Here is a 22170-nt window from a genome sequence, read left to right as displayed (position 1 = left end):
TTCACACCACCAGAAGAAAGTGGAAAAGATCGTCTTAACGAATCTGTTCGCGTTAATATTAATATTCCCTCGGCCATATTTAATTGGACCGCGTCTTCCGTCCAATTTGTCACGATTTATTAACGACTAATCGATTCGTTGGGATAGAAAAATCTGTGTTCGTGGTTGTAATTACCTCGTCGTGCTTTTTAATAGATCTCTAGAGTTATTTCGTTGTTTGGTGGTTCAACACGATGATACGGAGGAATGCGAAGGATTGAAGATTGAGAAACTTCATTAAGGAAGACGATAATTACTGTAAACAATTTTATTCCCCTTTAATGCCCTGTGGAGGAATTATTCTGGAGGAACATTGGGAAAGAGGATTTCCTCGAGTTTGTATCCACCGGTTCTCGGCAAACTGGAACCGCTTATTATGTTAGGGAATATAATAAGCTTCGTACAAATCTCGTTTCCGGGTATAAGACGGCCGTTGAAAGGTTACCGACGTAATTTTTCCTCGATCCCCCCTTTTTTCTTTTGTCTCTCTGGATCAGGACACTTGAGGCGCGCTGATTACATCCCGCAATTTGTGTTTGTGAAAGAGGATATTATTTATATTTCCTGGAAAATTTTCCTTTCGCGGAAATAGACAACTCTTTGCCTCTCTCTTCGTGAAGTCGTTCGATCGAAGACTATCTTTGGAATTTGTAAAGTTTAGGAAGGAAAATGGATAGATTTGAAAAAATTAAGTCCATTAAGAACGTGAAGCTAGAGGCTTCGATCTTGAAAATGTGCTGTGTCATGATTTTTCTTTTTATTCTTGCAAAGTTGCAATAGTTTAAATGTTAGCGAGTTTTCTACAAAAATTCAGCGCTCGTTTAATTCTGCGTAGATAAAGCTCTTCCTCTCTTTTTCCTTCTCTGAACTCGTTATGGAAGATATTCTTGGATAATAAAGATGTCTCGAGCGAATTATCATAGAAGGTACAATATATAAATGTGGTAATAACCGAGATAAGTAGAAAGTCACGAGAGTTCAGCGTAGACTTACGAAGGTGGAACGTCGCAAGAAATTGTCAAAGAAGAAATAAACCGCGAAATCCAATTTTTTTCTTTTCTCTTATCGAGGAACGAGATTGTTCGAGTGTGGTTTAAGGGTAATTTTCAGCTACGTGAATTGCGCGGAAAAGTTTTTCGCCGATAAAAGAGATAAACGGGGGGAGGGGAGGAGAGTTGCGTATGAGTATTTTTTTTCGCATCGATTCGAATGATGGGTTGTTAACAGTTTTCAATAGCGTAACTGGACCGAAATATCACTCATCTCTAAACGCATTTCGATATTTGAATACGAGGTTTTAATTGCAGCGCCGACAACAATTCGATACTTCGCAATTTGTTGCGAAAAAAAGGAAAAATTGCGATCTGTATCTATGCGATCACTTTTCCCATGTGTTTGGAATACATTTTTTCTCCCCCTTCCCCATTGAAATCGTAACTTTCGAATTGTTGTTTGGAAAGGATGATAGGTATTCCATTTCGATGGAATATTCGCTATATTTATTCGCGAGTTAAAAGTTTCGTAAATATTAATAGATACCACACTATTATTCCGATATTTTGTAAACAGTTAAGTTAAATATTAACTTAATTATATCGAAATATATATCAAGATAAACTCGATCGAAATACCGATTAATACCGAAATCGTTATATCAAATATATTTTCAAATCCTTTAAAAAAAAAAAAACGTCGAGAAAGGAGATGCGAAGTTAAGATAAGATTTCGTTGACTATTTCGATTTTCCACGAAACATCCGTCGTTAGCGCGCGAAAAGAGGCTCGTCTATGGGGATAATAGGGGGTGCAGAGCTCCGTTGAGCGAAGGATCGCGACAAAGATGAAGAGAAGGGCGTGAGGGTTTAAAGGAAAGCTTGACTGCCGAACGACTAATAAGATTACCTTCCGCCTAATCATTCTCGCTTCCGTGAACGCCATCCAACGAATCCCTCTCCATCTCTCTCTCTCTCTCTCTTCTCCACCCTTCTCCACTCCACACCCTCGATCCAGGCCGCCGCCATGCTTGTATTCGCGACGGATAATTTTCCAAGGCGACACCTAATTATCGGGAAATTCCGCGGCAACGTTGTCTAAGGGTTTCCGCGTAAACGCACGTTTTCGACGAGACAGACAGTCGGATAAGTGGAGGGATAAACGGATGGATTAACCGGAAACCCGGGAGAGGTTCCGCGACACGATGGAACTTTTGTACAGTCGGATAAGTGAGAGAGCTTTCTGTAGATAGGAGGATGATGGTTATGGTTCCGCGGATAGAGAAAGTCGAGGCTGTTGCGATCAATTTTCCGTGAAATTTACTTTTACTTGGAAAGGAACATCGTCTGGTTTCGATGTTTGGAACGAAACGATGTTGCGCATTTTTCGACTTCCTCTTCCATATTCTTTTTCTTTTTATTTTGGTTTGTTTAAAAGGTAAGGTCTGTTTAAAGAATTTTTTGTACGTAGAGTTTTTTTACGTAGAGAAATTATTCTTTGTTTTTATATATATATATATATATATTGTGAATCGAGCAATTTGAATTTTAAATTTTGCAAGCTATCGACTCTAAAAATTGAATTGAATTCTCTACGCGAGTTTTGAAACTTTGTTTCTACCTTTTTTTGAAGGGTTACACTACACAACCGTTGAATATTCGAAAGAAGAAAAACTGTCATACGTTTCGTTTTCTTTTAAATTTTTTTTTTCTTTTCTATCGATTGAATACTTTAATTTTGAACTTTCTATTCCAAATAATTAAGTTCAATATTCTATGCATTTTATAGATTATTTTGGAACCTATCCAACGTGACCACTTTTTCAAAAATGTTCCATCTATCGCATATATTTTCTATCGAATATATTTCAAACTTTCTATTTCCAATAATAATCAACTTTAAAATTCCATACATTTTAAAAACTATTCCATTTCGAACTACGAGCATTTTTTTCATTACGAATTGAATATTTCAATAAACAATTATCCTTAATTTGAATAATATCCATATCGTAAAAATTAAACATTTTTTTTTTACTTAATTCTTAAATTCCATTCATAAGACCAGTAACTTGTTGTATTGCGTTGGTAATTTTTTATAGCTATATAGGACGCACGTGTACCGTTAGAATCGAGAGGGTTGAATGACCTGGCCATTTATTAATCACTACACCTATGATTCCTGTAGACATTAAACGTTACAGACTTCGAAATTGTCTTCATTGTCTCGATATGGCGGCGCGAGGTTTACGATCTTCCATCTATAGATCATAGTTCACCGTACCTGTTGATTGTCTACTAAATAAATCTATTTGTCAGTTTTATAGCTTTCTCAAGATTGAATATTCCCCGATAATTGATACCACTTGTCCAACAATAATTTTTCATAAACGAAAATAGTATTATAAAATTTTAATCAACATCGTTTTTTTTTCAATATTTCTATCTATTCAAATAATTATCGAGAGCAAAAAAAAAAAAAAATTCGAAACAATTTAATCACAGTGTTAAATAACCTGTTAATAAAACCTAATAACAAAGAGACAAAAGTACACTTTCCACCCGTAAAATTTTTCAAAGAAGACGTTCAAGAAGGGGCCTTCAGAAAATATAAATGAAAATGATTTCCAATAACAAAGATTGATATCAATTTTCTTTCGACGGGGAGGGGGGGGATAGAAAGAGAGAGATAAAGGAAGAAGACACGCGAAAAACTGGGATCTCGGAGAGGAAGTGAGCGTACGAAGGGAAAAATAGGGGGCCATTACAGCAACGATAAGTAATATTCGCGAAAAACGTTCCAGATGGCGCGCCGGAGTTTCTAAATTCAATATCCATGGTAAACTTTCACGTCCCACAATTTTATCACGTACATCCCTGGACAATGAGATGGCACCTTATCACGTGATGTATAGACCCAAGAAAAACTTGGCAAACGGTTAAGAAGAGGCGGATAGTGTCGCGAATTTCATACGCGCGTGTACATAAGAGAAAATCCATTTTTCATTACATCACGTGTACCGACCAAATGATCGAGATATCTTGGTGTTTACACGGCTGGCTGACAAGGCTTGATGGAAAATTCGAAGAGAGAAAATCCCTTGTGATCTCATCACGCGGGTATCGAAACGATTCCCGTTCGTTTCGAAATTAGGGAAAATGGAATCGAGAAGAGAATTAATTTTTTTTGATATTTTAGTAGATTTTTACTATCGTTTCGATGAATGGTCCGTTCTTAATTTATTCTCGACATTCGTTTTAAATTTTGTAAGAATTATACAACTTATTAAGTTTTATACAACATTACGTTACGAGTAATTATTAAAAGAGAAAAGCAAGTATGAAGACGTAGAAAATCGAAATTATATATCTCCAATAAAACTACAGACGTCAACCGTTGATAAACAGCTATTAATTATAGACCATCATCCTCATTTACCCACTCTTTCCATCTCTTTTATCGAATTCTCCACTTTTTCCACGGAATAAAATCGCCGACACTATCGCTTAATTGTGCGATTAATGAACCGCAACATGTTCGCTTAACCGATTAATTTTATCGAAAGTGTAACAAAACTTTCCTCTTTCCGTCTGTTTCCTCTACAATCTCTACACATCCCATCTTTCCAGAAGAGGTGAAACCAATTTAAATAATGGCATTAAATATCATCGATCCAGATCGTTACTAGATCGGTCCTTGCTTACCTTGTAGATCTCATCTACGAGTCTAGTGAGTTCTTCGGTCTCCATGGTAATACTCCTTCGATGTCTGAAAGCTGCACTTTAACCGACTTCACGAGATGCTCATATTTTTTCGTCCTTCCGAAACCGGATCTCACGTAGCCGTTCCACTTTCGACGCGAGGTCGATCGTTCGGGATCGGAAACCGATAAATTTCCTCCTAATTCGTCTCTGGCCGGACCTGGAATAAAAAAGAAAAGAAGGGGGGAAGAAAAGAACAAAATGAAAAACAATAATAATAAAGAGAGAAAAAAAAAGAAAAGAACGGAACGTTTCGTTTTAACGACGCGCGTCTTCGTTCGAAGTTGAAGAAGAGGAGGGGACTTTAAATTCTTTAACATTCTTTTAAGTTGCACATTTGAAATTGGAAAATTGACAGGGGAGGAATGATATTTTCGAGCTGGATGAAACTGTTGGATTGTAATAGAGAGTCGAAGGTCCGTTATTCGAACATAATGCCGGCTACGATGTTCGAATGTTACGTTATAACGAACGATGTTTGCTTCATTGGGTTAAATATGGATGTTGTACGTGTTAACACCTCGCGCGAAATGGAATTGAAGAGGGGAGTTTGCGATACTGCGGTTGTCGGAGTAGAATGTATTAGGAACAAATTGGGAAATAATAGTGATATATCGTGCAAGAAACGATAGAAATAGGTTTTTCAAATCTAACTTTATCTAAAAATAATAACAATAACTTTTAATCCAGACGACTTTCTTTCTCCACATTTTTATCGCCTTAATAATCCTCGAATTTAAAATTTTTTTTTTCTCAATAAGTTTCATTAGTAAAATCCAACGAACATTTTCTTCTTTTCAACTCGATAGAATTAATCAATTTATTCACACGATTTACGCCATTCTTTTTCCCATATTCTCGACCCAATAAAAAATCACAATTTCTGACTTTTTCTTTCGAAGTCGGAATCCTCAAGCTTCAAAGAAAAGCTTGCGTGAGAATGAAAAAAAGGATTTGGCTCTCGGGTATATCTCTTCTCTCGACCATTGCGCGTAAAAAAAAAAAAAAAGAAAAAAAGGAAAAAAGAAACGTCAGAATCGTTTGCTTCATTACGACAGCCGAACAATGATGTCTCGGCGCAGTAGAAATTTGAATTTAAGTCGTTACCGGTTCGGGGCATTATGCAAATTCGCGAAAATCTGTAAATTATAACGCAGCGAGGTGGATACCGGTCCCCCGGTTCAAGAAGATCCTCTGTATTCAAATTAATATAAAGAGGCTTAACAAAGTCGAAACAGTTGCCAAGCATGCTAATGCATCATGCTGATACAGCGCTAAGTGAATTTAACTGCTATCCCGCCGGTCGAAGTTTCGTTTACGGGCAACGAAATTGAACGAATTATCTTCTTGGCCGGGCGGTTAGAGGCCCGGTCCTGGCCTCAGGTGCAATAATTCACGAGTAAACGGCGCATTGTAGAATAACAATTTAACAAAATCTTGAGCGGTGAACGTTCAACGACGTTGCTTTTATGTTAATGTTGACGCATTAAAATTCTCATCGCGCCGATAGCGAAGGACTCGCAGCATCTCCTCCTGCGTGCTTAATGAAAACGAGTGCCACTTCTCCTGTCGCGAACTTCCCACCAGCGAATAACAACTCGAACCTCGTTTCTTTCTTTTTATAAAAAAAAAAAAAAGAAAAAGGTTATTTTATTTCGAGAAAGATAATTAATATTGTCTATCATCATTGTCCAATTTTTTCGTTGTTGATGGATAAAGGAGGAATTCTTCACTTGGTTAAAAACAATTTTACGAATAGGATTAATGAAAGATGAATGAATTACATTAATTCGACAACTTGATCGATAAATAATTTCACGAGAGAGAGAGAGAGAGAAAGGATATCTTGCATTGGAACAATCCATCGCAGAAATCTGTAAACTTTTCCATTCGAGAAAGCATGCTCGGGCTTAGCCTACAACCTAACCGCTGCGGCTAGCATTACTCACAGCTGGAAGGAGAGGTCACGTTTTCCAGGGTACTTTCATCCCGCAAGGACACCCGGTATACGTGTCTGCGTGTGTACGTAAACAAGTGGAGGGAGATCAGGGCGGAAAAAGCGGCATAACTTGGCCGTTTTATTTCTCGACACGGAGCGTGTGTCCACCATAAGCGCACGCTTAAGGTGTCACGGATCGCCGATCGAGAGTCACTCGCCCAGGTTTTCAACCTGATTCGAGAGCAGTCCCAACAGATCGAGAAATCGTGAAAGCACGACACGGCCATGCAGTAATTGAGAAGATTTAATCGTTTCTTTCCTTCTTCTTCTTTTTTTTTTCTTTTTTTTTTTTCTGTTTCGTTTGGGAAGCTTGTTTCTTTCTTCTTCGAGATTAGATGGAATTTTTTTCTTTTTTTTTTTTGTTTCCATTTCGAGTGGAATAGAGTTGATGTTTCTTTTGCGTCCTTGGAAGTTAGAACGGTATTCTGCATTTTATCTTACATGTTGATCATTGGAAATCTTTTATTATCTATCTGGCGATCCACGAGAGGGATTGTTGAAAAATTTGCAGATGATATTTGAATAAAGCACACGTGAGAAAGTATTAAATATTATATCTCACAAACGAGAATCTTTTTTAAAGTTTTGACTCGATAATGGTCAACTACTTTTCGTTCATTGTCACGAAAAACGTGAAAGAAAGAAAAGATACGAGAATACATCAATCTCGAATCTTTTGTAATTATTTCGGTTCTGAGGCAAGCCTCCTTTCTCTCCTTATTTTATACAATAATCTATGGATACGTCGGAGAAGAAGTTAACTACGATATCGTAATATTGAAAGAGTATTGCGAGTGCACCGCGATTAATTTTTCGCATCGACGTTGTGAATTATGATACCTGGAAAGAATGGATCGATTAGCTAAAAAGCTTGACTTAGTAGGGCGTGAAGGAAACATATTGCAGTCAGCCATTTCTATCGAGTTTATTAAACTAACTCTCTTCTATCTTCGCCAAGATATTAATTAAAATATTTTTTAATTAATTTGTTTTCTTTCTATTCCAACTTCTTTATCTTTCATCACTTCGTTCGATTGGAATTTATCGTGAAATATCGAATAATGTTAACACTTAAAAATTGGAATTCAATAGAGTATACTATGCAATACAATTTTATATTATATATTTATGAAAAATATTAAATATATATATATATATATAAGAAAAGAATATTTTTAAATTATCATAGTAATTTTTATGCTAATATGCAGTTTCAATATTTTTTTCTAAACAAATTTCAATTAATTCAAACTGACTCGAGTTTTCTAAAAATAAAATTTATACGAATATATATTTTTATCATAAAATTAAATATATCACGATAGACTTAACTGAACATTTATTGAACTTTAAACCACCTAATTCTCATTATCAGATATAACATTGTTGAATACATATCATAATCGAGTATTACAGTATGTTAGATATACTAGTACTTTAGTTCTGAGATATGATGGACATAATCAACTAAGATATCATAATGTAAATAGATTAATTAAAATAAAATATATTGATTTATCTACGCGTATTTTCGCAAAATCTGATTGGCATCAAAAAAAGGAAAAAAAAATAAAAGATTTTGTTATTTATATTAGTTACGATGAAAGCAGAGAAACTCAATCGTCCTGTTTGAAAATGTATGGCAATCGCATGATTCCACGTTATTGCAAAGTGAATTTTACAGTAACTTTCCAAATGTGACGATACCCTCTAAAAGCTTTCAGGTGAATTAAATTCTCTCGAAACGTTTACGATAAAATGTTTCCCTTTAATCTCTCTAATCACATGTGCTAGGCTTGTTCCACGCATGCTACAAACTTTGGGAATTTCATTCGTTCGCCTGATGTTTTTCTCATGCGAGGAGGGTATCGATAAACTTGAAATATTTCATTTCAGAACTGATCTGACTGAAGGAAGGATCCCATCTCTCGTACATTTTGTATTACAATCGGATAATTCGGCATAAAATATAATTAATAAAGCATGCGTGATTTCATTCGATCGTCATTTCTTGAAAATTAATAGAATTTCTCGATTGTCAAAACTAATTATGGAAAGGATGATTGAACGAACGAAATTGTATTTTAAATGATAATCTTCTTTTTTTTGTCTTTCGTTTCTCAATTTTTACTATTATTAATATTCTCAATTGAAAATGAATGAATTACTTGTGAAAGATGAATTTAAAAAATATGGAGAGATGAATGTGTGTGTAATTTAAAATATATCTTTTTTCTTTTCCTTCCTGTTTCAAAAAACAAAAAATATTATTAACACAAATTACTTTACATTCATTACGCTATTCGTCTATAAATAACAAGCGTATTTGTGATTTTATGCAAACATTATGAACTCCAATAATCAAAGTTAACGAATTTTGTATTTAGTGACCCAATAGATAATTAATTATAAAATAGCAATTCTGTAAATTGATTTCTAATGATCATTATAATAATTTAATTAGCATTATAATTACAAATTAATTTAATTATTATTAGTTATTAATATATGTATATATACGTTTATTATTATTCTTTCAAATCATTAATATTTCGTTCATGCGACATTCGGATTAAATAATAAATAAATAAAGATAATATTACGCTCCGTTTACACAAAATTTATCATTACATTCAATCAATACATTCATTATCCTTGAGTGAATTAATAGCTAGTTTCAAAAAAAGGAAAGAAAAGAAAAAAAGAAAAACTAAAGACTAAAACTAAAGATTTACGACCCAGCAATGAATCTTTGCAGCTTTATAGTTAGCCAGTCCCATAAATCCACCAACATTGTTCTCCGCATTTAAATCGTGGATCCTTACGGAACGGAAATTGGAGATATAAGCGGATACGGAATAGAATCTAAGAGATTGAAGAAGTTTTCAAGCAGAGGGGGATTGAAGTTTGCTTATCGATTAACCGAGATGCAACAAAGTCACGCGTCACAAGGAGAAAATCGAACGTCCATCGTAGCTCTCCTGGAAACCACTTTAACGGTCTAAGATTTTCAGCAAACTTAATCCAAACTTTTTTCAGATATACGTGTGTATTCTGGGGAGCAATAAGTCCACTATCTGTTGTGGATCTAATATAATTATTTCGAATATATTCGAACACAGTACAGGCGTATACGTTTGTACTTTACATTGATTTTTATTGAAGATGAAATCGCTACTTCGATATTTTTTAAAATAAAATAAACATTTGTAATCGAATACCAGTTTACGTATATAAATCTACGGTATCGAATAACACGAATTTTGATAACGCGGAACACATTTGTACGAATTCTAACACGGTTTTGTATAACATGGAACCAGTTAATCCTGTTATTCGAGGATTGTCCGCATATTGATGGGGCAGAAAAGAGAAAAATCATCGAAATTCAAACCTGTGACCATGGAGAACAAATTTTATATCGTTATTATTTCTCGTAAATATCGATTTTATAATCAAATTAATAAGAAAAAAAAAATTAACTTGCCATAAATAAATAATCAAAATTATACTCTGATATTCTCTCGACGTTTAATCGTTCTACAAATAAACTAAACTTCAGATGTAAAATAATTTTTAACAATTATTTTTGAATAAAAATCAATTTATCGATAAATTATTTCCTCTCTCACCAATTAACTCCACGAAATTTAAATTCTTTTAAATCAACTGCACGCATTTTTCATTACACACACACACACACATCAAACGCTTTAAAAAGAAAACTATTTTCCAATACACGAACCATTTAACTTTCATCGCCTTTCTTCCTCGCAAACTGCATCGAAAAGTTGACGAGAAAATATATATATATATATTATTTTATCGAAGCGGTCGACAACCTGTATCTTCTCGAATCAACGCTCTGCTCTCACTTTTCCAGAAACATTCCCCGCCTCTCTTGATGAATTTCTCTTCTCGCCTCTTTCATAATGTTAAATAACCGATATCTATCTCTCTCTCTCTCTCTCTACACTCGAATAATCGGCAAGAAGAATGCAACAGCGTGAGGAAAGCGAACACAAGCGAAACACGCTTGGAAATAGTGGCAAAAGCCTCTAATCTATCGTGACGAACAGCTGCTCGAAAACGAATTAACCGTTCGTGCGGTGGCCGCGCGGATTCGAGCGTGTAATTTTATGGAAATGAATGAATCAAACGTTGCTGTCCTTTTACTGCCTCGCTCCTGGCCATTTTTATTCCGCCGTCCGATAGACCGGTCGCGACGGAAATGCATTCTTTCACGGTTTATTGGCCATCGAGAATAATTCCATCGATTTTTCCAATCGAGTCGGTTACAAAAACTTGTAATTATTGAAATTTTGAAAGTTACATCTAAGGCATACCTCCTTTGAATAAAAGTAATCTACGATTTCTATTATATATAAAAGTTTAATTCATAATCAAATCCATAAGAAATGAACGCGTTTTAAATATTTTTTAAAACACGTCTGTGTAGACTTCTTTTTATCGAGATTATACGTCTGTTCGTATCGTAATTTATTAACAATTGCAAATGATTTGCAATCGAGTCAATAGAATTGGCAGTAAAAAATGGAATGCCTTTGCACGAAAGAGACATCCAATGGTCTCGCGTGCTTGAAATCCATAGAAATTCGCGAGTTTTATGATTTAATTGGAACGAGTGAAAGGAATTACGCAATGGCCGCGATTTCTGTGTAGGTATATACGTACATATATATATATATATATATACAGAGAAACAGCGTGGAGATCGTAGAGACAATACGAGGAATTTCTACGCGCCGTAGAATCGAAATGACATCAACCGCATCTGTATCCTTTACATTCCATGGGCTTGTAATTCTTGAGGCATTTATAGAATGTAAACCTGTTGGTCGAGCAATGTACACCTGTGTGAGCGCTTTCCTACACGCGATATATATATTCGTTCGTAGTAAATAACCGGATGTTTTGACCGATTAATAATAATTGAAGAATCTTATTAAATTGTACAAATTGATAATCTACTGATACCCATAATTGGATTACTTATCATTAACTTATGATAATGTTAAAATGAATTCTTTTACGATACGCATCATCGATGGAAAAATATAATTTAAAATTTGATATTACACAATATTTCAATTAATACATCGAATTATGTATTGAACTCTAGTTAAGGAATTGAAGAATTCCACGGAATGATCGACAGCTATAAAGAATATATATTTCTTTTATCGCGTATTTTTTTCAACCCTCTCGCATCTATGAACGACATATCTCGTGACGCAATGTCATTCATACCACGCTCCAGACGAGATATCGCACGTGTGCCTTTTTTATTAAAACACGCGAGATATCGTCCATAGATTCGTCCATAAAAAAAATCATTGCTCAAACAAGGAAGGGGTTAACGACTTATATCGCGTATTTCGAAAAAAAAAGAGAAAAAAAGAGATTGTTTAGTCTTCCATTTTACACAAAACAACATTCACTTGTTTATGCATGTTATATCGTAAATTAAACACGCGAGATATCTCGTCCAAAGCGGAGCATCGAGTCGTGAGATATCTCGTTCATAGCGTTGCATGAACGACATTGCGCCGTGAGATATCTCCACCGCCAATGTAAAAGGGGGTTGGAAATCAATTTTACCCTGCTATAATATTCTGTAAAATTCGTTCGAATTAATACGATATATTTGAAGCGTATAATTGTACCGAATAAAAAAAAGTAGAATTATTAAAAATTTATTAAAAAAAAAAAAAAAAAATGCCGAAAAAGAATAAAGGAAATGTACGTTTATGTGAAGTTCTTTTTGTATAAATATACGTGTAACATTTAACGCATATCGTTAGATAAACAACAAATTATGATAAGCCTTGTATATCTGCGACATCCAAAAAAAAAAAAACATGCCATTTATCAGTCCACTGACTCATCATTCTACGACAATATTTAAAATCCAAATTTGTCACTAAAAATTTTCGTTCGAAGCTTCATTCAAACGTTCCTGTTTTTTTTTTCTTTTTTTTTCTTTTAAATTCGACAGAATCGATTAATTTCTTATTCAGGCCGAAAATCTTTAAATACACATCGAAAATATACAATAAAATTTAGAATCTCGTTTCACGATAAGAATAAATAAAATTTTAAATTCGAAATTAAGCGTCTCGTCACTTCGAATCCTTCGTTTAAAATTCTGCAATTAAATTGCACCGTCTGAAATTATGAGCGATCGATCACCAGCAGATGCCCATTTAAAATAATCTCAATCCGGTAATTAAATCGTTGTACATCGTTTAAAATAGAAGGGAGCGTTCTACACGATCTCGATCGCACACCTGTGAAAATAATTCGAAGCACGCGTAAACGAGTGGAACATCGCAAACTTGGGGAGAAAAATCGAAATTTTCACGGACGAGTTACACGGCGCTCGGTAGATGGAGGGGGATTGAATGGGGACTCGGGGAAAAAAACTTGGGCGGAAAAATGAAATTAGCGGGAATCGTTCGAAAAACGTTTCTCGAAACGTTTGGCTGGATTGTTTGCATGAATTTTTCGACAGGTACGCATAGAGAGGCATAACGCGGCAAATTAACGAACGGAAGAGAAAACTGTTTCCCGTTGATTGAAGGATACAAAATAAAATGTCGGGAAATCCAACGGCGAGCTGAACGAGTCGAAAACGAGGCACGCCGAATAATCCATTTGCCCGTGTGTTCCGAAATTAATTATACATCGGATGAATTCGAAGAATATCGGCGGATAGTTCAATATTTAAAACTTGGCGCAAAAAAAAAAAAAAAAAAAAAGGAAGAAAGAAAAGAAAAAAATTACGCGTCGAAGTTTTCACCTGTATCACACCTGTACACTATTTCTAATTTATATAATACAGGAGTGATATTACGCGTGTACAATTTTAATTGCATTTAGAAAAAAAAATTATGAACAAACTTTGATTTATTCTCGCTTAAGTAATACTTAGATAGACTGAATTTATCGTACCGTTTACATGCTAATCAATTAGTATCCAAGTGTTATTTAATACTTTCATATAATCACGTATAATCTAGAAAACCAGACACTATAAAAATGAAATATAGAACCGGATTGGAATATCTTTATCAAAAAAAAAAAAAAAAAAAAAAAAAAAGAAATCCATAGCACGATCGAAGCATTCAAAAGAAGTCAGATTAAAATATTGTGATAATATTATAATATAATAATAAAATATTGCACAAGATTTCCTCTTCCGCTTAAATTCTTCGTTGCAAATAAAATTACTAATATTTTATCCGTGATTTGATAACAATTATAACTTCGAATAAAATAGCATCTACCACACTCGAAAACACGTGTTGTTCGTAAGTACGCTTGCAATAAAAAAAAAAAAATCCCGGGAATTAAACATTTCGGGAAAGAATCCCTCCGCCCGGAAGACACATGGCCACGTTAATAAATACCGATACCAATTTGCCTAAGGTTGCTGGAGGATGAGGGAAGAGGGATGTCCAATAAATTTCGCGGCGGGGAAAACCGATTTCCGTGCCCCGCTCCGCCACCCCGGCGATACTTTCCGCGGGAGAGGCAAGATAAAACGCTTCTTTTTTTTTTCCGTGAGAAAGGCGTAGCTGCTGGTATTCAGGACAAATTCCTGATCTGGCAGTGGTTCTTTGCCGGTTCTCCGCCGTCAAGGCACCGTGGAAAATGTATAGAAAGTGGGGAAAAGAGAGGAGGGAGAAAAAAGGGAAACAAGAGGATGAAATAAAATTAAAGAAAGTCACCGATGACCGGTGACTTTTTATCGAGTAAATGTTGGATCAGAGCGAGAGAGGGGGGGAAGAATGGCGGAGGGAAAAAATGTGAAAGGTGCGCCAGGCAGGAGAATTATCGGGATTTGTTCGTGAGGTCGCATTCAAATCGGGCCGACGTTGGAATGTCGTCCTGCCTCTTCTGTCGTAACAGTTATAAAACGGTCCTGATATCCTGCAGGCAGTAACGCACATGGCCGCGTGTGCGTACGAACGCACACGGACGTCCGATTGCACCTGCGATTGTGGGCGTAATCGTTCGGAGTGAGGATTCGACGGAGTGAAGGTTGGCGAGGAACCTTCGATAATATCGAACGATGCCGATTATGATGGTGGAGAGAGCTCGACAATGGCCAGATTTACGTGTTTTGGATTATTCTTTGTCTTCTTGCGCCCGCCACGGGTAATTAGGATAATTCTCTCGCCACGTGGAAAGCGAAATAAGGGCGTGGTAGAGGACGAATAGCTTCCCTCGTGTGTGAAGTTGGATGGTTGTTTAATCGCTTCGTTTGAAAATTTTTCTTCCACGTTTTCTTCTTTTTATCGCTGGATTCGTTGAATCGTTAGATCAATCGTAAAATTGTTCTTTTCGAAACGATCTAAGTTAATTATCGAAACTTACACATGAAACTTAATACTTTCTTGATATACTTATAATATATACCTTTTCTTTTCTCTCTCTCTCTCTCTCTCTCTCTCTTTCTCACAGTTATCCAGAAACGTCTAACGATTACAAGTCTGGAAAAAGCGAGCGCAATTTGAAACTTCAAACTTTGAAGTTTCCCTTGTCGATCGCGGTATAGACAAAGGCAGAAAAGGAAAGAGGGAAGAAAAAAAGAATGGAAAAATCAAAACTCGGTGCGCGTGTAATAAATTACAAAGTTGCGGCATTGTCTGTGCACGGGGGAAGGAAGGAAGGAAGGAAACGGTTTCACGAGAGGAAAAGTTGGGTGACATGCGGCACAAAAGAATGTTGTCGACCGCAGTCAATGCCTTGTCTCTCTGTACTCGAATAAGGATCGATAACGTGGTTTCATTTAAAGGGTGCATTATCATTCGCTCCAGAGGATGAAAAAGCGTGGCGAATAATCTCGCGAGCCACGGTCGAAGGGAAGAAACGAGAGAGGGAAATCGAGGAAAATAACACTGAAAAGGGAGTGGAAACGACAACAGAGGAGGGTAAACTGCAACAAAGAGTTGTTAAAACAATAAAGTTACGCGATTCTTGCCATGGAATCGCTGTTTATTGTTCGGTTGTTTCAATATCGACGGGGGGAGGGAAGGAAAAGGGACGACCATTATCGTCGCGGAGGAAGGTGATCGTGAAATGCGTAAAATCGAAACTCAGAGTAATGCGGGAAAATACACGTGACAATTACGCTCGACCATGAATTATTATCCAGGTATGAAATCGGTGCGAATTATTCTCGAAAATTTCTGATCAAAGTAATGGCCGACTGACATTGATTATCGCATTTAATACTAGAATCTTGGGAATTTTATCTCTACGTTTATACCTGAAATACGCATATTTCACAGAAATATATAAAGAAATTATAATATCACGATAGAAATACGACATAATTAATTAATTATGTCTAATTGTCGATTAGGTTGATTTAAAACTTAACGAAATAATACGTTCTCGAAAAAGTTCAAAATCTTGGATTGAAATCGTGGCGAAAATTATGGAATAGAAAAAAATCATTGAGCGCAAAGTGCGCGAGAAGGGAAAGGAAAGCGGAGAAGTGGCAATGCGAGCGGTGGTAGAATGCAAGAATAATTAGTCGCGGCGTTAATTCGGCCGAATGGCCGTAAAACTGGGAGGAGACTAGGTGCAAAGTTTCGCAGTGTTCCAAACTCGTGGTTGGAACAATTCGTGGTCGTTAACCGGAAAAGAAGTTTTCCGCGCGCTTATTTTCTTCGCGCAAATATTTTCGTTCCTCGTGCAGCACGCTTTCCCCTCCCGCGTGTATGCATTTTCCCCGGCGTTGTGCCGCAATGAAACGAAGAAACTGAACGTTAAGTGGCGAGCGTTGTAAAGTTCCGCGAAAGCTTTTAATTAGGATTACGCATTATCTCAAGCTCCCGTTGTAGCGAGTAGCTATTTCAATTATACCGCCGAACAGCTCCATGGAAATGAAACTGTTTCAGAGTTAATTTCAGATACGCGGCCAATTACGATCTGAATTATTTCTACTTTTCGTTCGGACGTGTTACACGTGTCGTTTATTTCTTTCATCTTCCCCTCCCCTCCCCCCTTTCTCTCGTTTTGTTAATCAACGAATTCCGTGTTCGAAAAATTATGAAAGATATTCAAAAATGGAATTCTCTCCGTTCCCCGTGAAATTGCAGTTAATTTCTCGGGGCTGAAATTCAAACTCGGACAAGAGGTGTCTGTTGCTATCTCTCTCTGTTTCTTTATTCGTGAAAATAAATAATATCCGTCGGGAAAAAGTGAGAAATATCGGATAGAGAAAAAGAGGTGGATTGAAAAATTCATGCGAAATGCGGAAAATATTAACGCGAAAATAACTCTTGTTATCGCGAGATGTGAGGTAAATTTAATTCAACGAGTTGTACATTGCGGAGTTAGATTATAAAATAAGAATCTTAAGGTAAAGCTTAATTAAAATCTCTTCCACCTTCTTATTTATATATTGTGTTTCATTTATTGAAAACGAGGAGATAAATCTCGCTAAAAAATAAGCGTATAATGATCCTATCTTTTATTTACGCGTAATCTTAAAGATATAATTAAAAAAGGAAATGAACGTTGAGGTTTCTAAACTAGTTTTCTCTAAACACGACCTAGAAGAACTTTCCATCGGCTTATATTCTCCGGTATAAATGTTTCCACCGCGAGTGCAGCAGATTTTCATTCACCAACGAGCTGAACGCGATATGATATCTAGGTAAAAAACTGGTGATTTTAACTGGTGAGCATAACAGCAAACGCAATTTGATTTATACCCATGAACGTATGAAATAAATTCACAACTGATCCCCGTCCAGTGCTCGATATCGGCTTAAAAGAGGAAAAATATTTTCGATTAATACTCCTTTCGAATCTTCCGCTTTTCCCATCCCGCCCCTCTGGATGCTCATTAAACTCATTGAAACGGGTCATGCGCTGAAAAACAAACGTCATCCGAGACCATCGAACCGAGGAATCGAATAAATTCCATCGCGCTCTATTTTCGACCCATTCGAGGGGATGTGTGGGGGTACGATAATGCACCTGTCGCTCGAATTTTTATTGAATTTTCTATTCGATGGCAAACCCTTACGAAAATCTATACGTGTGATTGAACGAAGTTTTACACGTTCGAAACGAATTGAAAAGTAAAAGTTGCGATTTTGTAATTTAATCTTTGTCCAATGATAAAGGTAAGAATTGATATAGAAATATGAAAATGTCTATTTGTGAACTTATTTGTTTATCGAGTACTTTGATTAGGATTTTTACATATCGCGTAGATTCTATAGATTTTCAATTTCCACAAATGAAGAGAATTTACATAATGTTACATAAATATATTAACACTATGTGTAAATGAACAAAGTAATAATAAATAATGGAATGTATAAAAGAAAAATTTTGCAAAGTTTTATTCTTTTATTTAATTTAAAAAGAAATTACACAATTTTTACTCTCTCGAATATTTACCATTATCTCCGAGTGATACATCATTTTTACTGTTCGAGGATCGAAATGAGTGGTAATATAAATGGTACTCCTTTCATATCTCATCAAACGTAACGATAAAAATGTTTAAATAAGAGTTATAAATGATGCAAAAGGATCGAATGAAATTATAGATTTAATAAATTTTATTCTTTGAAATATTACCCTCACTCGTCACTCTCGCGAATCAATTTGCATCGATGGCTCGAAAATCGGATCGAGTCGTAGCGCAGACTTACGGCTTCCTTTATTCCATCGAATATAAGTAATTACAAACGTTTAAATCGTAGTTATAAACGGTGAAAAGGCAAATCGAATTAAATTCCAGACTCGATAAATACGAAATTCAGAGGAGACAAGGGGAAAAAGGAGGAGAACGAGCAGCATCGATCAATTTCCCTTCTTATTATTCGTCGATTAGAAAGAAGGCAGCGGCAAGAGCAAGGGGAAATTACGATCTCCAGGCGATAAAACAGCTCGTGCAATGAGAACGAATATTCACCGCTGATTAAGGAAGGAAATTACGATCACGGATGGATAAAATGGCCGCGAGATGAGAACGAATGCGACTTGGGTTGGGAAATTGTTCTTTATCTTTTTTGTAGACGCAACGATTACTATGAGAAAAAAGCATCGACAAACCGATCATCCGGAGGGAGATATTCGATTATTTACTTTCGATACCATCGATCGAAATTAACGCGGGATAACAGGATTGTTTCTTTTCACCCTCTATTTTAAAAATACATCAGAGGAAAATGGGGAAGGGGGGATTTCGTTGCTAATTACCATTTAAACTGGTGGTTCTCAACTCGTGAAACTCGTATATACTTAACAGAAGGAGTAATTTTTATGAAGGTAAAACGAAAATTATTTTTCCAAAAAAAAAAAAAATCACAGAATACCATCCTCTCTTTTTCTCTCGAGATCCAATTTACCAAAGGCTCGATATGAAAAGAATAAAGATGGAAATTCGATCGAATTTACATTCATTGAGAAAAGCATTTACATTGAAAACAATTTTCCTATGTTCTTATTCAATATAGAAGTAACACATTCTTGTATTACACTTTTTCGAAAGAGTGTAACAAAGACACGGAGAGAGAAAAGCGTTGGAAAGCGTTGATTATAAACAAAGAAATCGCATTATGCGTTGGGTTAGTATGCGCAATATTCAGCGGAATTTCCCTCGTTCGACGTTCAACAACTTTTCCACCGGAATAATCGTGTCCGAGTGCTACATAAATTTCCCCCTCGACTGGAGTTAAGTACGTAAATTATACTCGTTTCTTTCGAATAGAAGTTCATCCTTCCTTCCTTCGTTTCTTCTTTCCTTCTCTTCTTCTTCTCCCTTTCCCCTCCTCCTCCCTCGGATATATCAACCGATAGTGGATCGAAAACAGAATGCTAATTACACAGGGACAAGGGATGGAACGATTATCGTTCCCTGATCGGCCATTCGACGCGAGTATGCCACTTTTAAAACAAAAGCGACCCCTTCCCTATCGCATTATCGTCCCCGGACACTTCACTTTCTTTCTCTCCGCTAATTGAAACTTTCCTAATTGTCGGCAAGAGTCTGCAGAAGTATCATCCTCTTCGCTCGTAGTTCTATTCGATCGTGTTTACCTCCCCCTCTTCACCCCGCCTCCCGAACAAATCGACCTCTTTCAATCGGCCACCATCTTGCCGGGGGGAGGGGGAGGGGGGAATTTCCACGGAAGGAGATGAATTCTTCGAGGAGAAAACATAAATACGAAAAAGGAGAGGGGGAGAAGTTTGAACGAAAGTTTAAAATTTATATTAAGGGTCGAGTTAAGTGCGAGGGTGTATTTACAGCGCGCTGAGGATGAAAAGAATAAGGGAAATAATTTTATTTTGATGTACTTCACTCGTTGATGGAACGACCAAGAACAAGTTTCCGGTTTTAGCCACGTTCCAACTTCCTCTTGGCCGTAAGTTTTCATTTCCTGTGGCGTAGCGTGAATCGCTGTTTTTTTTTTTTTGTTTCTTTCTTTTTCTTCTTTTTTTTTTTCTTTCTTTTTTTTTGAAGTTCCATAGAATGGAAATTTATTTGCCAAACTTCTTTGGGGGCGAACGTGGAAACGGGGTTACTTTGCCACGTTGTGAGAAACGCCGCGGCTTAATTATCGTTACCAAGGGATTCGTCGAAGACGATGTTTCTAACAAAATGTTTCTACGTGGTTGAACGAAAATTTGGATGTAAATTCTGCCCTCGAAGCGAAGAAAAGTTGGTAAACGTGAGTTTTAACAACTGATATGAATTAACTAGGAACTCATCAAAATTTTTGTTCAGAGAAGTAATATTTTCCTAAAAATTATATGACATGCAAATGAAATTTCGAATATAATAATAATAATAATAATAAAGAAATAATAAAGAAAAAAACGTCGAAAAATAAAAATACGTCACTATATAAAACTTCTACTCTAAATTCGATCAATATCTTTGAAACACCCCGTACATTGTTCCCGTTGAAAAAAATAAAAGAAAATCCGGTTTTAAGTGTCTCGTACGATCGACGAGGTTCATAAATTGCCGCGGTGAAAATTCTTTGTCCGAAATAAAGGGAGCAGGGAGGAAGAGGTAACACGTGGTATCTCGAACCGGAAGTTTAACGACAAGAGATACACGGTTTTGAAAGCGATCATTTCAAAGGGGAATCTTATGTGCGGTAATTTCCCGGTTAGAACGTCATCAGTTAAAACGACTCTATTTACAGTGGAGCGTAGTAATATTCACGGTTTATTTGCATAATCGAAAAAAGAAGAGACGAAGAGGGGAACGTCTTCAAAAGACGTTTTTTAAATAGAAAACGCAATCTCCCATGGACTCCCTCGAATGCTACGTTAATAACGTGCCATCTTACTGCTGGGCTGCATAGCATTCTCGAGGTTCAAAAAATACTTGGCGACGTTTTCTCGTAACTGGACTTCGAATTTCCTCTTTGCGATTCAAGAACGCTTGTGGAATATTCTCTTTAATTAAATTGCGTTTCTCGCGGTGTATACAGAATTAGAATTTAAAAAGTTAGGATAGAGAATTAATGACAATCTTTTTCCTGCTTTTTTTTTTCTTAATAATGAGAAATTCTTGATATTAATTTATGCCATTAATATATAATAAAAATTAAATTAAATATTGTTAACTGATATTATTAATTTTCGTATTATTAATTTTTCTAAAAATGGAACAGGAAAATCATCTAAGACCTTTCATTTTTCCTTTCTGTAACGTCTTTCATATATCCTTCTTCTAACATTTGATACAGAATAATCGTATCTTTAAATGTTTAATCAATCGTCGAGTAATAATTTCAAAATATTTTACAATTTGATACGAATTCGAAAAACAACAAGATTAATGTCTTCGTTTTTATCTAATCTCTATTTCGTTTCTCTTTCAATAATCCGCATAATCGCTCTAAATTTCGTCAAAAATCGGTGAAAGCATTCTTCACGCCTGATAACGAATCATTAAAATCCGCAATTTAATTTTTCTATTGAACCGATGAAAACGAGTATAATATTTTTACCAATAGCCTCGAGCATCGATTATTCATATTATTTAATATCCGCAATTAATTTTGCCTTATCTTCACCGATATATTCGATATACAATCCTTTACTTCCTTTCATTTCTCACTTGCCACACTTTGACACACGAATATTTGATTTCCCCAATTAATATTTGTTTAATTATAACGAATATTATAATATAATCCTTATAATATAATCTTCCGCCAATACTGTGATTATCCCGTGGAAATACTCGATACTTGGCTTCAGATGAAATCCAGGTTTCGACTTTTGCTCAATAAGAAACATTTTTCGATTAGCAGAAAGCACGAAAAGTTTACACCACGTGAGAAATTCACTCGGGTGTTTC

General features: G+C 35.9%; 1 protein-coding gene across 1 annotated transcript in view; it reads right to left on the bottom strand.

The window, feature by feature from the left end:
• The window catches only part of IRSp53 (Insulin receptor substrate 53 kDa), a 174121-nt gene that overhangs the window by 150153 nt on the left and 1798 nt on the right, over positions 1–22170 (bottom strand). The window contains exon 2 of the mRNA XM_003697455.4: positions 4736–4952. Coding sequence (XP_003697503.1) covers positions 4736–4780 — 45 coding nt within the window. The 5' untranslated portion in view covers positions 4781–4952. The remainder of the gene's footprint in view (positions 1–4735; positions 4953–22170) is intronic.

This window comes from Apis florea, unplaced genomic scaffold (genome assembly GCF_048593485.1).
Source record: "Apis florea isolate Af1SG1 unplaced genomic scaffold, ASM4859348v1 contig_2508_pilon, whole genome shotgun sequence".
Lineage (NCBI taxonomy): Eukaryota > Metazoa > Arthropoda > Insecta > Hymenoptera > Apidae > Apis > Apis florea.
Note: the sequence above shows the minus strand (reverse complement) of the source record. Positions and strands in the feature narration are given on the sequence as shown.